Genomic DNA, 16,118 nt, shown 5'->3' on the forward strand with positions numbered 1-16,118 from the left:
CGCGCCTTTGGCGTGAGAAACCCGGGTTCGATTCCGACGAGAGCTCATGTAGTTCGGAATTCACGATTAATCAGTAGGTCCCGTCTCATATAGCCTCGCTGCTGAAAGGGACGATAAAATCAACTCAATGCATATTGAGCACCATAGGAGATATAACTCCGAGGGGAATTTTGTCCCTGGGAAACCTCCCAAAATCATCAATGGTACGAAATATGTCTGCAATGCAACATTTCAATCATTTCCAACTCTATGCTCTGTGACCTAGTTTGCTTTTCATGTTTTCAGTAAACTAGACAGACAAAAGGAAGAATAGAGGCTTTCTTCCAGAAAATTGTGTTCGGGGGTGTGAGGTCACACAGGCCCGAACCCACGGGCAGTCTAGGGGGCCGGGCTCACCCTAAATTTTTACATGAGAATGAAATATGAGCATTAAAGTAGTCAGCCTTAGGATTTTTTTGTCTTAGAATGATACCAGATTCGACTTCTGGTGTAAGCTCAACTTTCAGTCCTGTGTCATTTGCAGGTCTCGTCTCATACAGATTCGTTGAAAAACCTCTAAACATGTGCTGTGACTAGTATGCGAACTAAAGTTTTTTTTAGCAAAAGAGATATACATTTCTTGCTTTAGACTCTGCCCTGTAATCCAGTTTTTCTGGAGGCGAGATAGTATGGTTGGGAACGGTCGATCAGATTCAAGCTGCGAACCCACATCAAAAGACCTTCCTTTATAACCTTGGTGTTGTATAAGGACGACAAACTAAAATATAACGATAGTTCCAGTAATAGATATTCTAGGAAAGAGATTTGTAGCTGGTTTTGAAATAGAGAAAGGACAGTGCCTGAGCTTTATTAATATTACTAGCATATATTACCCGCTTTGCTGAGTTGAAATGAAAATTTAAATGCACAACTCCGTATTTCATGTGTTTAGTACCCGTGAAATATGCTGTTTTCGTTTTTAATGGCATCGATTTAAACAGCATCGGAAAGATCATTGATCATCTCGGCGACCCCAAAAATCATGGATTCGACACCAATAATGGCCATTTTCGGTCATTTATATGTATATTTTCTCCTCCCCCATGTTGCGGGCCATGGCATCAAAAGTGTCACTGTTTATCTCAGCGACCTCCAAAAATGTGGATTCAGCACTCGGTCATTTTCCATCATTTTTCAATATCTGTTTCTCCCTCTCCCCCAAATTGTGGGGTTGAATTTGAATTTAAACGAGATAGAAAGTACCACTGCTCATCTAAGCGACTCAGAAAACTATAAATTCGACACTGATAGCGGCCATTATCGATCATTTTATATATATAACTTCTCGCCTTCCCGCAAGTGGCGGAGCTGATCTTGCATTTAAACCGGATCGAAAATGTCACAGTTCATCAGAATGATCCCGAAAACTATGAATTAGACACTAATATTGGTCATTTTCGATTATTATTATATATAGCTCCCCTACCCCCGTGCTGAGGCGCACGGCATCAGAATATTCACTGTTAATCTCTGCTACTCCTAAAACTATTGATTCGACACTAATATTAGTCATTTTCGATCATTTTTAAATGTTTATCCTCTCTCCTCCATTGCATCCTCCCCCTCCCCAATTATTAGGGCTGAACGTAGATTGAAACAGCATCAGAAGTGTCACTGTTTGTCTCATTGACCCCGAAAACTATGGAGATTCAACAATAATATCGGGCATTTTTGATCATTTTTAAATTTCTCTCCGTCCTCCTCCCCTACGTTGCTTCGTCAAAGTGAATAGCCTAAAGTAATCCCTGCCCCTAAACTCATGTATGCTGAAAATTTGATTTAGATCAGTCAGGTGGTTCAAGATTGAAGTCACAAAGGCAGTCATTTATATTTTATTTTTTTTAAATATATTTCCCCCTCCTACGTTGGCTCGTCAAAGTGAAACGGTAAAAAAAACACTTAAGGCCCGACCTTCATGTATATAAAAAATTAGATCGAGATTGCTTGAGTGGTTCAAAAGTTATTAGGTTTTACTAGTTTTTTATTTATACGTCCACCTCCCCTCCTCCTATGATGTACCGTTAAAGTGAAATTAGAAGAACGTTTCCAGATCCAAACCTCATATATCTTGAAAATTTGATTGCGATCGGTCAGATAGTTCAATAGTTATTAAGTTACAAAAATAGTCACTTTCAGTCTTATATAAATTGGTATTTATATATCTCCCCTCCTTCTCCGCCCCCACGTTGCTCCTTCAAACTTAAATTACAAAAATGATCCCAGGTCTGAGGCTCATCTATGTGGAAAATTTGATCAAGATCGGTCGAGTGGTTCAGGAGTTATTAAGTTTTATTTATTTTTACATTCCTCCCTCTCAGTTCTACCATCGAAGTGAATAGCCTAACCAGCCCAGCCGTGAAACTCCTCCATGTTACAAATTTGATCAAGATCTGTTATGCGGTTCGGGAGATTTAGAGTCAAAAACATAGTGTTTTTCAATTTTATATATATTGAAATTAGTGTAAAATCCATAGTTTTCGATATTAGTGTAGAATCCATAGTTTACGCGGTCGCTGAAATATATATATATATATTAGTAGTGTCGAATCTAAATATTTTCCTAAGGGGGCAAGGTAATATTTTACGGCACTTTCCACCAGCCCTTCCCCCCTTTCCAACAGAACGGCGGATGCATCGCTTTTACCACTAGCAATCCTCTACATTGAAACTTTTCCCAAATAGGCAGTACTGGCTTCGATAGAAGGAAAAAAAAGAGTTTGAAGGGCCGGATCAGGGTAGGGGAAGAGAAGATTCACAGTGTTAGGCAAATTTCAATTGAATTAACAATTAACAATTAATCTGTAAATTTAATTGTTAATTGCAATTAACAACTGATGTAAGTAATGGTTAATTGTTAATTGCAGTTGGCCATTAATAAAGGAGAATCAATTGCAATTAATCAATCGATTGAAATTAATTGCAGTGGAAAGTAATTGCAATTGAATTCAGTCATTCAATTGCAATTGAAATTAATTGGCAATTAATTCAATTGCAATTGATTTCCACAGCAATTACTTTCAATTGATTGATCAATTGCAATTGATTTTCACTGATTAATTTTCAACACTGTAGTTCAGAGAGGGTGTGGGGCAATGAAAACTTTAGCCACGACCAGTTGACCTACCACCCATCGTGACCCACGACCCACCGTGACCCACTCTGACCCACCACCCACCATGAACCACTCTCACCCACTGTGACCTACAGACCCGTAGAAACCCATTATCATCAACTCTGACCCATAATTCATGCCCTCTTCTCTACTGACTAAAGAGTTTAAAATTGTAATAAAACAACGCTATGAAATTATCACTCATTGGAGTTTGAATTTCTACGATCAATCACTCAAGCACCGCTCTATTACAATAACGGTGGATCTGACCTTTCTAATATAAATAAAATAGAGTTTGTCTGAGTGTCTGTCTGTCTATCTGTGTGCGGCCTGTGAACCAGACGAGTGGACGAAAGTTTTATAAATTTGGTCACGGGTAGCTTGGTCTAGGCCCCATATCAAAACGAAGAGTGTTTTTTTTTTCAACCGAGACCGGCCTGGGGACCAGACAAGTTGGCCGAGAGTAACCAAATTTTGGCCACGAATACCTTGGTTCAGGACCCAGACCAAGGCGAAGCGTTTTTGACTAAATTCGAACCAGGAGGTCTCAGGGGGCGTTTACCGGGACAAGTAAAAGTAGTAGAAAATGACCGAAATGAGTGTCGATTTGATAGTTTTCGCGATCGCTGAGATCAATTGTGAAACTCCGATGACATTAACTTCCAAATTCACCCTATTCGGCTGCGGGCCGGGGGTCAACTGAGGGCAAGGGATACAGAAACGTAAAAGTAATCTAAAATGACCGATATTAGTGTAAAATCCATAGTTTTCGCGGTCGCTGAGATAAATGGGATTCGACACAAATATTGTCGACACAGGCGTTGACTTCCAAATACAGCCGCCATCGGATGCGAGCCAGAGGCGTTGTTTTTTCAAAATTGGAACCAGAGGATCATAGGGGCTTTTACCGGGATATGTAAAAGTAGTAGAAAATGGCAGATGTTAGTGTCACATTCATAGTTTTCGCGGTCGCTGAGATAAATGGCGATACTGTCATTAGCGATTATTTTCTAATTCAGCCACCATTGTATGCGGGCCGGGAGTCACCGGGGGTGAATTGCGAGACATGCAAAATTATGGAAAATGACCGATATTAGTGTCAAATCCATAGTTTTCACTGTCGCTGAGATGAATGGTGATACTTCCACAGGCGTTGACTTTCAAATACAGCCGTCATCGGCTGCGGGCCAGAGGCGTTGTTTTTTCAAAATTGGAACAAGAGGATCATAGGGGCTTTTACCGGGATATGTAAAAGTAGTAGAAAATGGCAGATGTTAGTGTTACATTCATAGTTTTCGCAATATCGGCTGGAGGCCAGAGGGGATTTTTTCACAATTGGAACCAAGGGGTCTCAGGGGGCGTTTACCGGGACATGTAAAAGTAGTAGAAAATGATCAATATTTGTGTGGAATCCATATTTATCGGGATTTCTCAGATGTATAGTGACTTCCCCGATAGTGTTTACGTTCAAATTCACCCCCATCGGCCTTCCCAATGAAAACACATGTACGTTGTTGGGTATATATGCACACAAAATATATCCAATTTTAGAAATGTTTCTTAATTGTTCTTCCGTTGTTCAGTTTGTTTACATTGATACTTTATCTGATCAGTGCGAAGAACGGGCATAACAGCTAGTACGAAATGGTAAAGTGTTTCTCATGGACCAAATTACAATGAATTCAATTACATAGATAATTATTATAATTATCATTGATAATTATTACCTTCTTGAATTATAGATACTTTTCAGTGGAAAAAGGATTAAAATTTGAAATCCAAAATCAAGGTAAAGGAGACCAACGTAAATGAAAAAAGTATAAAATTTTTCATATAATTAAGAGTACCGAAACTTAAAATTTCCATGTAATTAAGTTTACTGTACAAATTGTATATCTCTTTTTCCCACAATTTAATTTCCTTGTGCTCTGAACGCTAAACACAAGCTTCAGCAATTATTATAATAGAAAGCCGTGGATATATAATGCGAAGCACTGTATTTTGTTTCTCAATTTGTTTCTCAGCTAACATCGATCGTTTTCGATTATTTTTTACAAATCAACCCACCACCAATTTCCCATATGTAGAAAGTCCTTCCTTCCATAAAAGAGATTTAAAAAAATGCAAGGACCCGTTCTGTTTATTTTTAGCTCCATAAACTGATGTCGAGTTTCGTGTCGAGCCGAGTTTGACAAATAGCTCCCTCGTTCAGCTCGTTTTAACTCCTTTTGAAATCATGATCTGATTATACTGGAAAGAGCAACCATGAAAAATGTAAAAAGTAATGTGGAATACTTTTAGTGGTGCTCATGACAGGGTTGCATTTTGTCTCGTACTTTTAGTGCATCTCGAGGGGTACTTTTAATGCATCTCGTCTCGTCTCGATAGCGAAACGACTATAGATTTTTATAAGGAGACAGCGTCAAATGCCGTGAGGTATGGCGTCATTAACTTGTTCCGCAACCAACGAATTTCGGGATGGTTTTTTGCATAGTTTTGTGCCATTTTGTACGCCTATTCTCACTTTTTGTACGCCACCGCAAGTGGATCAAAGTGAGCCTACAAATATGGCGAAACAAGTTTTTTTAATTTTCTGCGGAAATACGGTTTTAGGGGGCAAACGCAACCACCCTAAATTTTGGAAGTTGAGGCCCGAAAAGCCAGAGGAAGTAATCCGAAGTGAATGAAATTGTGCACAGATATTGTAGACTTAAAATGAGGGAATATGAGTTTCTTATTTTCCTGAAGAAGAAAAAACGCATAGGTGGGACCCAGACCCCTCCAAAACTTAGATCGTGAAATATCAAAAGTGTTAATAACAGTATGTCAGAGTACTTGAAGGACGAAGAATTTGAACGATATATTTTGTAGGGACAATACGCAAAAAATTAACGAATATGTTTTTTATTTTGTGCGGAAAAGCGGTTTTATGGGGCAAAAGCCCCCTCCAAAAATTTTTGAAATTTGGGGACCAAAAGGCAAGAAGTGAACAGAAGTGAATGAAATTGTGCACAGATATTGTAGACGTAAAATGAGACAATTAGGTTTCGTATTTTCCTATTAAAAACCGTTGAGTGAGTCACGAACCTTTTGAACCGTTGATTACGAAATATCAAAAGTGCAAATAAGCATACGGCAGAAGTTCGTAAAGAATATGGAGAATAGCAACTAAGCTTCGTATAGGGACAATTTGCAAACCAATAAGTTAAACGTGTTTTTATATTTGCGGAGAAACAATGTTGAAGCCTATTCCCCATCCGAAAAAAGTAAATATTACCGTAATAGCGCAGGAAGGAGTGGACTGAAGCAAGTGAAATTGTGTGTAGATATTATATAGTCCCTATGTAAAATAGGGCATTTCGTGTTTCTCAAGTGTCTCTATCCGTTTTGCTTCAAATTTGGCTGATCAACAGCAAACTGAACATAAATCAATACGTGTTCTTGTTTATGCGCAAAAACTTTGTAAGCGTTAAAGCTGCTTCCTGAAATACTATAAAATACGCTATAGTGTTTTTGCTTGTACTTGATCTGCCAAATTGAAAAAATCGGATGGAGACAAGACACTTGTGAAACATGAAAGCCATATATTACATATCCAATATCTACATAAAATTTTGTTCGCTTCGGTCCACTCCTCTCGCTACTCAACGCCATGGTCCATTCAACAGTTTTTTATTCTTTCAAGAAAATACGAAACACGTATTCTCTCGTTTTACCTTTTAATATTTGTGCTCAGTTCATTCACTTCGGTCCACTTCTTCTTGCCTTTTGGGTCAAATTCCAAAATTTTGGACGGGGGCTCTTGCACCAAAAACATTTTCCCCCGAAAATTAAAAACCGTATTCGTTTATTTTTATACTATTATTTATAGACAAAGTTTCGTTGCAATTTTTCATGTCCTCTAGACACATCTGACATACTCTTACTAGCATTTTTGATATTTCGTGATCAAAGGTTTGGAGAGGTCCGTGCCCCACCCAACCCTTTTTTTCATGGAAATACGATCCCTGTATTCCGTCATTTTATGTTTACAATATCTGTGCAAAATTTCATTCACTTCGGTTCACTTCTTCTTACCTTTCGGGCGCGAAGTTTGAAAATTTTGTGTGGGTTCTATTGCTCCCTAAAACCGTTTTTCCGCAGAAAATAGAAAAAAGTATTCCTTTATTTTTTTGCGTATTGTCCGTACACCAAGATATGTCGCAATTCTTCGTGTTCTTTACACACATCTGACACATTGTTACTAGCACTTTTGATGTTTCATGATGAAAAGTTTGGAAGGGTCCGTGCCCCACCCAGCCGTTTTTTTTTCAGGAAAATACGAAACCCGTATTCCCTCATTTTACATCTACAATATCTGTGCACAATTCCATTCACTTCGGTTCACTTCTTCTTGCCTTTCGACCAACAACATTCAAAATTTTGGGTGGGGGCTTTTGCCCCCCTAAAACCCTTTTTCTGCAGAATATAAAAAACCCGTATTCGTTTATTTTTTTCGTATTGTCCATACACAAAGTTATATTGCAATTCTTGATGTCATTTACATACATCTGACATACTGTTACTAGCACTTTTAATGTTTCATGATCAAAAGTTTGGAGGGGTCCGTGCCTCACCCAGCCGTTTTTTTCCAGGATTTTACGAAACTGGTATTCCCTCATTTTACGTCTAAAACATCTGTGCAAAATTTCATACCCATCGGTTCATTTCTTTTTGCCTCTCGGGCGTTAAGTTTCAAAATTTTGGGTGGGATGTTTTGCCCCCTAAAACCGTTTTTCCGCAGAAAATTTTTAAAAAAAACGTATTTGTTAATTTTTGTGTATTGTCCATACGTAAAGTTATGTTGCAATTCTTCATGTCCTTTACATACACCTGACATACTGTTACTAGCAATTTTGATATTTCGTGATCAAATGTTTGGAGGGGTCCGTGCCCCTCGAACCGCTTTTTTTTTTTAGGAAAATACGATACCGTATTTCCTCATTTTACGTCTGCAATATCTGTGCAGAATTTCATTTACTTCGGTTCAGTTGTTCTGGCCTATCGGGTGTCAACTTTATAAATTTTGGGTGGGGCTTTTATATTGAACGTTTACATTATGTAACTTTTTCTTTTTTATGAGGTTCTTGTTTGGGGGGAGTAGAGAAATGCTTTCCTCTGGTATCTCTTTCTTGCCATTCATCTTGTTTGAACTGCTTAAGTAAGATAATTTTGTAACTTTTGATGTCATTTAATTCCGTCACGATAATAAAATTGTCATTCTTAACAATTTGTTTTATTCTTGTATTTGCAGTTTGTTACACTGATATATTTGTTACAAAATTGAGGTTTGGTCCAACGCCTTTCGAATTCACAACCAACCCAACCGCCGAGCTTTTTGGGTTGCCTGCTATTGCAGGGAAAGGAGAATAGTAGGTGGTAATGCACTTTTGGAGTCGTGTATACAAAGAAATGCTAGTGATACTGAAGTCAAAATTCTGTATTATAAAGAACCTTTACATTAAAGAGGACTGTTTTCCTTTATTGTTTTCACACAGTATTAAAAATTCTAACATTCTATTATGTATTATTGCTTAAGCTGTCATGTCAATATATGGTTATGAGTTTCATAATAGGTTTAAGATGTGAGAAACAGATTTTGTTTCTGTGGAAACTTCTGTTGATGTGTTAACAGAAAAATATAAATTTACTAATACATTGTTCACTTCTTATTCTGACATTATCTAAAAACAATGCAATTTACATAAAAGCCTATTGATTTTAAATGCCTTAGAAAGTACATTTATAGCACTTAGCTTAATACAATAAACAAGAAAAGTGCTTGAAAAAGTGGATATGTTGAGTTTTGTAAAACTTTGTAATTTCTGTTTTTCAACAATAAAGGCCGCTAGTGATGAACTTCAATTATTTCTTCATCAATCCCTATATATATGAATGACCAGTATTAAATTTTTGAATTTTTTTTGGATCAACGATATTGAGTACAACTTAAAAGGCTTTCCTGCAAAATTTTGTAAATGCGGTTGTTGAGTTTTGTCATAACGGTCCTCAATTTTATCTAGAACTCCAGCATCGTAAATAATAAATCTCTTTGTTCACGAGGCTTTGCCCTTGCTTTCTGTTCGTAATATAATAAAATGTGGAGTACACATTTCAAAATTTACATCTTAAGATAGCGCATAGATTCATTACAAATCATAATCGATGGCTGTCACTTGCCTATTTCATAATAAATAGTTAATGACTTGAGGTGAATATCTTATCTTTTTCAATTCAAAGACTAAAATTAGGTAGGTATGGAGACTAAGTAAAGTGACCAAGGTATTTACTATTTTGAATATAAAAGGGTTAAAATATTTAATCAAGTGTAACTTAAGTTACTAGTTTACGAGATATGTAAGCAACAAAAGCTGATTCTATATTTATAACTCAAACTATCATTTATTTGTAGTCGAATTACTGTTGTAGTCTTCAAAATACTTATTTGAATTGTAACATATAGTTCACAGCTTTTCTGCTTCAGCAACTAATTGAACTAATATTTCGGCTTCAGCAACTGATTGAACGTTATTACATGTAATCTTTCTTGTACAATAATGCTAATTACTTACATTATATGATAATTTTGATTCATTTCTAATCATTTCTAGGTAAGTTTCATCCAATAACATCTGTATTGCCAGGAAACCACTTGTATAATATGGATCTAATAAACACAAAGTAGAACACAGAAACTTAATAGATAACATTTTACGATAAATGAAAGGATTGTTCTAAAGTTCTATTTATGTTAACCAAAAATAATAAGTGAAAAATAGATGGAAATTTTTTGTTCATTCTTCAGGCGCCAAAATAAATGACTCTTGTAGTTCAATTTTCAAGTTACAAAAAGTATTGTCTTTACCCTCTCTTTATATACAGATGGTGATCAGAAAAATGGAAACTCCTGAACGAAATTGCAACTTACCAGATTAATATGGTGTCGGGCCATCTTTCGCCTTCAGAACAGCCTTGATGCGACGGGATGGAGGCATAAAGGTCGTGAGTGGTAGCAAGTGGAATTTTACACCGTTCCTCATGCAGAACATCGTCCAGTTCTGTGAGAGAGGATGGAGGTGGAAATCGTCGCGGGAGTCGTGTTTCCAAGACGGACCACAGATGTTCAATTATGTTGAGATTTGGGGATTGGGCGGGCCAGGGGAGGTGTTGAACTTCATCCCGATGTTCTTCAAATCACGCTGCAATAACGCCAGCTGTGTGGATGGGTGCATTATCATCCTGGAAGATGGCGTCATTGACCGGGAACAACATCCGGACCATAGGATGCAAGTGGTCTCCTAAAATGGTGACATAATCGTTGGCAGTGATTCGTCCGCTCAGTGTGATCACAGGACCCAATGAAAACCATGATATGGCGGCCCACAGCATCACCGAGTTTCATAGTTGGGCGGAGACACTGCAGATCATAAGCTTCTTTGGGCGCTCTCCACACATAAACACGGCCCGTGGTTGGGAATAGGATGAAGGATGACTCATCCGACCATATCACACGTTTCCAGTCCTCAACGGTCCAAGTTGCATGGTCGCGGCACCATTTGCGGCGTGCGAAAGCGTTATGGTCCCTGATGAGCGGTTTGGCCCGTGCAACACGACTCCGTAAGTTCATGTCATGTAATTCGAGGGGGACTGTGATTGTCGAAACAGGGTGGGGAGGTGCTGATTGAGTTCCTCCGTCCCTTGCTCCGCAGTGGCACGACGGTTCTGCGTGACAATGCGCTTTAATACCCGGCGTGACCTGTCGCTCATGATTTTCTTCCGCCCACTGTTCCGCTTATCCGATGTGGTTTTCCCGTGTGTTGTGTAGGCCGCCATCACCTTCGACACTGTCCCACGCGACACACCTAACAAAGTAGCCACTGCCGTCACACTCACTCCACATAACCGCGCACCAACAATTTGATCTCTTTGAAAATCTGAGAGGTCTCCCATTTTACACTACCTCCGTCTGCTGCAGCCACTGGACACTGCTGTTCCACTGCGCCTGACGTAGTAATGAGACCGACCTAACACACCACCACCAGCGGTCCTGCGCTGCGGGCGCCACGACACCACTGCCAACCCATACATCTGACGTGTTGCCAACTACAGGTATTTCCATTTTTCTTATCACCATCTGTATATATTTCATATGTTTTTGTTAACAGTAATATTCACTAATTTAATACATCTCTTTATATATATTTCACATGTTGCTTTTTCTTAACACTAATATTGACTAACTTCATACATCATTAACACATAAATACGAAACCGACCATAAAGATAAAATCCGCAGTAAACAATATTGTACAACGTTAGACGAAGAGAATCAAATGTTCATAGGCTCTACCTTACATAATAATAGCAGAACAAACAAGAATATTGAAGCTAAGGAAATAGTATCTATTGAAACATTGTTTTTATTAAGTGAACGAATTTCTAGGTACATAAATGAGTATAATTACGGATATACTCATTTATTACATTGCAATTATGTATTTTTCAATGTTTCTTTTTAAATCCTTGACTTAGTTTATTATTATAAAAAATACAATAGGCATCTATGTCTAAGTGTGCTAGAACTATAAATTTTTAAGTATTCTTACCATATGACGAGTCTTATTCATACAGAGGAATTTGTGCAACGTGTATGATTACAAGGACCAAATAAAATTGAATTGAATTCTTTCAAGTCACGTATTCTAATGTGCAACTAATAATAATCTGATATTCTAAATTATGTTATTTACACACAACGGAACCACGTTGGAACGTTAGAATAATCTGACGGGTAAGTGAGAAAGTAACAAAAGCTTTCGACATTCCTCTATTTTATTTAAAGTGGTTTGTTTACCTTGTTTTTTAGATCAAAGATCCAATATATTTCAGTCAATAAGTTTCTTGTAGGCCGTATATCTGGAGAATTATATACAGTATAGCCAGACCCAAACTATCACTTAACTCACCATGATGCGCTTATTTTGTGAAAAAAAAACGACATTCAATTTAGGGGCCTTTAAAAAATTTTGTGGCCCCTGGTTCCAAAATGCATTAAGAGATCCAATATATTACAATCAAAAATTTTCTTGTAGGAGTTATATCTGGAGAATTCATACAGTGAAGCCAAAGCCATACTATCATTTAACTCAGTATGATGTGCTGATTCAGTAAAGAAAAGAAAGAAAAAAAAAACGAAAACTCGATTTAGGGACCGTTCAAAAATTTTAATCAAAAATTTTCTTGTAGGCCTTATATCTGAAGAACTACATATAGTGCAGTCAAACCAAAATTTTTCACTCAGTATAATGTGCTTATTCCGTAAAAAAAAAAAAAAACGAAAACTTAAATTAGGGGTCGTTCAAAACTTTTTGGTCCCTGATTCAAAAACTAGTAATGGTCAAGATGGCAATCTTTTGACTCATTTTTTTTATCATTTCTAAAATTATTGGCCAAGATCGCAATTTTTAGTCTATTTTTTGGATCATTCCTAAAATTCTTGTTTTAATATAAAATAATTTGGATTGTGTTCTATTATGTTACTAGAGCAAGTATCTGTTTTTTGGTACCTTGATTGGATGGACTGAATTAGAGATTATAGTTCCTTGCAGTACTGAGTCTATATGAGACGTGGATTTATAATGTAACGTGAATGCAAGCCAAATAGAAGGTAGAAGGATAAAAGAAAGCATTGAAAGCAGAATATTACAAGTGGTTTAACCTAGGTGGCTTGGCAGACAGAGTGGATGTATATATATATGCAGAGTGGATGGATATATATGCATTCGCATCTTTTTCTGAGGATATGGCAGGAGTAAAAGGAATTGTTGCTGTGTATGAATGAAGAGTTCATGTTTCTTCAATGTAGAATGCAAGATAATGAGAACATTTTAGGGGGGATAGATGATAAGAATTAAGATCAAGAATTAGATTTCTGGGCTTTCGGCATCTATGACCATGTTAGCACGTCACGTATGAGGGCAATCACACTATCAAAGGAAAGGGAAGGAAGGAGGCAGCCTGGGAAAGGGAAGCAAGTATATGAGGAAAAGCCAGGAAAACATCTCTCAGGACGGTTGGCCTAGAAACCTCACTCAGGATGGCTGGACGCACTCTTTAGACGAACTATCACACCAGGAATCGAACCCGGGACCGCTCGAACCAAAGACGAGAGCGACAGCGACTATGTTACAAGGGGTCACTTAGTATGGATGAGATTAGAGGAATTTCAACTTCTACAGGGACGGAATAGGAATATTTTGTGGTTTTATGGGTGTTCGGAGATTGAACTTGTATCTCCGATTTCATTAATCCACTATCAATAAGTAGGTTATTTTGATTGTCACGTTTTCAATACATGATTTTGGAACAGGTATGTCTGATAGTGAACCAAGGTTCCTCCAAAAAAATCTATGAGGAATTTGGGAATGGCATTTTTTCAGAAGTTGCGCCTGAGTAAAATTTTTAGTACCAACTGATTGTTTACAGATAAGATTCAGAAGATATCCACGGTTGATGGGTCCTGACGATAGATTTTAATATACACAAAGATAAAAGTATGAAAGATTAGACCGAGAATAATTACATCCAGTCTGCAACCTGCCACACATTTCGATTGGTTATTAATTGAATAAAAGAAGGAAATACTTCCAAACTTTTTATTAGACTTCAAAACTATCCAGTACCTAAGTCTCAGAAGTCTTATAAAACAAGTATGTCACTATGTCTGTTCGTATGTCGACAGACATCAAAGCTAAATTGGCAAGAGATATCAAGAAACAGTTCCTAGGTTCCATCTTCTCCGTTAACTTTTTACTCAAACTGGAAGTGGTTCAAATTTATGATTCTCTTTTTCAGCCTTTATTGACAAAGAACGAAAACGGTAATCAATAGCGAATAACAGTTATTTGCAAACGATTCAGCGTCTTAACGCAACATGCAATGACCATCCGCAATAATGTAACGAAACTGGAGGTAGTTGAAGATTGCTGTTATTTCCAGTTTCAATATTGATTTTACAGAGCAAAAACACGTAAGAGATATCGAGATATGCTATTTTGTAATCGATTTATTGTCCCAATAATATCCGTTATCTCCGTTAACCTTCTATTGAAACCGGAAGTGATTCAAATGAATCACCTGGTTTGAACACTTACCGCCATAGAACAAAAATGGCAATAGATAACGATAAGTGGTTTTCTGCAATCGATTCAGATTTTCAAGACAGCATATCATCACAACCCGCAACAATCTACGGAAACAAGAAATAGTTGATTTACTACTACTACCGGTTTCAATACTGATTTCATTATAGAAAAAACGGTAAGAGATATCGAGATATTATAACGCTATCGTTATAACATTTGAAGGACCCTCATATACGGAAGAGGATTTCTTACAATTAGTAAGCACCAAGAGAAAATTCTTTGAATTGGAATGCTGCGAAGTTTCTCGCTCACAACTTTCTATCTGTCTGTGTGTGTGACCACCTGCCCACAGATCTCTTCGTATGACCTAATTTGGAAGAAGAATTCAACCCAGCTTGGTTTTCTACCCCTTTGCAAGCTAAAGTGCCAGACTAAAAGGCAGAACTATATTTTATAATGTGTATACTTTGTACTAAATATGGATTATTCATATTGCCTTGTGTTTAAATGTGGTTAATGTGTATTCAATAATGTACTAATTATCCAATTAACTCTTGTCAGTGAAGCAACTGCATAAAAACTAAACATTTTGCGTGAACTATCTCTCGACCCATCAGTGTATTCATACGCCTTCTTTTCTTCTAACAGAAGCTTGGTTTTGACAAAGAAAACGAACAGTGGGGAAATGGAAGCGAACTATCGAACAATAATTGCAGTAAGTGTCTTCAATAGTAGTAGAAAATGGATCGATCTGGATCATACTTGGCCATACTTGGCCAACTCAGGAACCCCTGGGAAATCGAGCATCGTGAACCGTCAACCCACCGTCTTTTACGACCTCCATTTTAGGGGCGTATTTGTTCCCTTTTATGAGCACTTTTTAGGGGGTGTATTCGTTTACTTTTATGAGCACTTTTTAGGGGGTGAACTCGTTCCCTTTTATGAGCATATTTTCTACCCCTATTTGAACATAGCAGAACATAAGACTATGTAACATAGCAGAAGTAGTAAAAGAGCATGGCTTATTTTAACATAGCAGAAATAGCAGAGACTACGTAACATATCAGGGGTGTATTCATAACAACCCTTATTTTAACATAGCATAGATTTAGACTCGTTCTCTTTTATGACCTCCATTTTAGGGGTGAACTCGTTTCCTTTTATGAGCATATTTTCCATCCCCTATTTTAACATAGCACAAATAATAAAAGAGTATGGCTCTTTACCATAACAGAAATCACACAGAGACTACGAACACATAACCGGGGTGTATTCAATCCCTATTTTAACATAATGAACATAGCAGAACTAGTAAAAGAGTATGGCATATTTCCATCCCTTATTTTAACATAGCAGAGACTACGATCACACACAGTACTCGTTTATTCAACCCCTATTTGAACATAGTTCATGAACTCGTTTCAACCCTTATTTTACCATAACAGAGACTACGAAACCTAGCGAAGATTAAACATAGTCCATTTTAGGGGTGTATTCGTTCTCTTTCATGAGCACATTTTTCATCCCCCTATTTTAACATAACGAACATAGCATCGTTTCCTACCCCTATTCGAACTTAGCAGAGAATACATAAGACGATTCACACACAGCAGAACATAAGACTACGTAACATCAACCCCTATGTTAACATAACGAACATAGAAGAACTAATAAAAGAGTATGACTTATTTTCCAACCCCTATTTTAACATAGCATAAGACTACGAACACATAGCAGAGGTGTATTCGTTTCAACCCCAGACAATGAATACCTATGTAACATAG

At 37.4% G+C, this 16,118-nt stretch overlaps 1 protein-coding gene across 1 annotated transcript in view; it reads right to left on the reverse strand.

The window, feature by feature from the left end:
- Positions 1–9,750: 9,750 nt before the first annotated feature.
- LOC145672648 (uncharacterized) overlaps positions 9,751–16,118 on the reverse strand; it is a 335,313-nt gene continuing 328,945 nt past the window's right edge. Inside the window, exon 5 of the mRNA XM_081741811.1 lies at positions 9,751–9,857. Within this exon, the coding sequence (XP_081597937.1) occupies positions 9,751–9,857 (107 nt within the window). The remainder of the gene's footprint in view (positions 9,858–16,118) is intronic.

This window comes from Thermobia domestica, chromosome 16 (assembly GCF_964235325.1).
Source record: "Thermobia domestica chromosome 16, izTheDome1.hap1.1, whole genome shotgun sequence".
In the NCBI taxonomy this organism is placed as follows: domain Eukaryota; kingdom Metazoa; phylum Arthropoda; class Insecta; order Zygentoma; family Lepismatidae; genus Thermobia; species Thermobia domestica.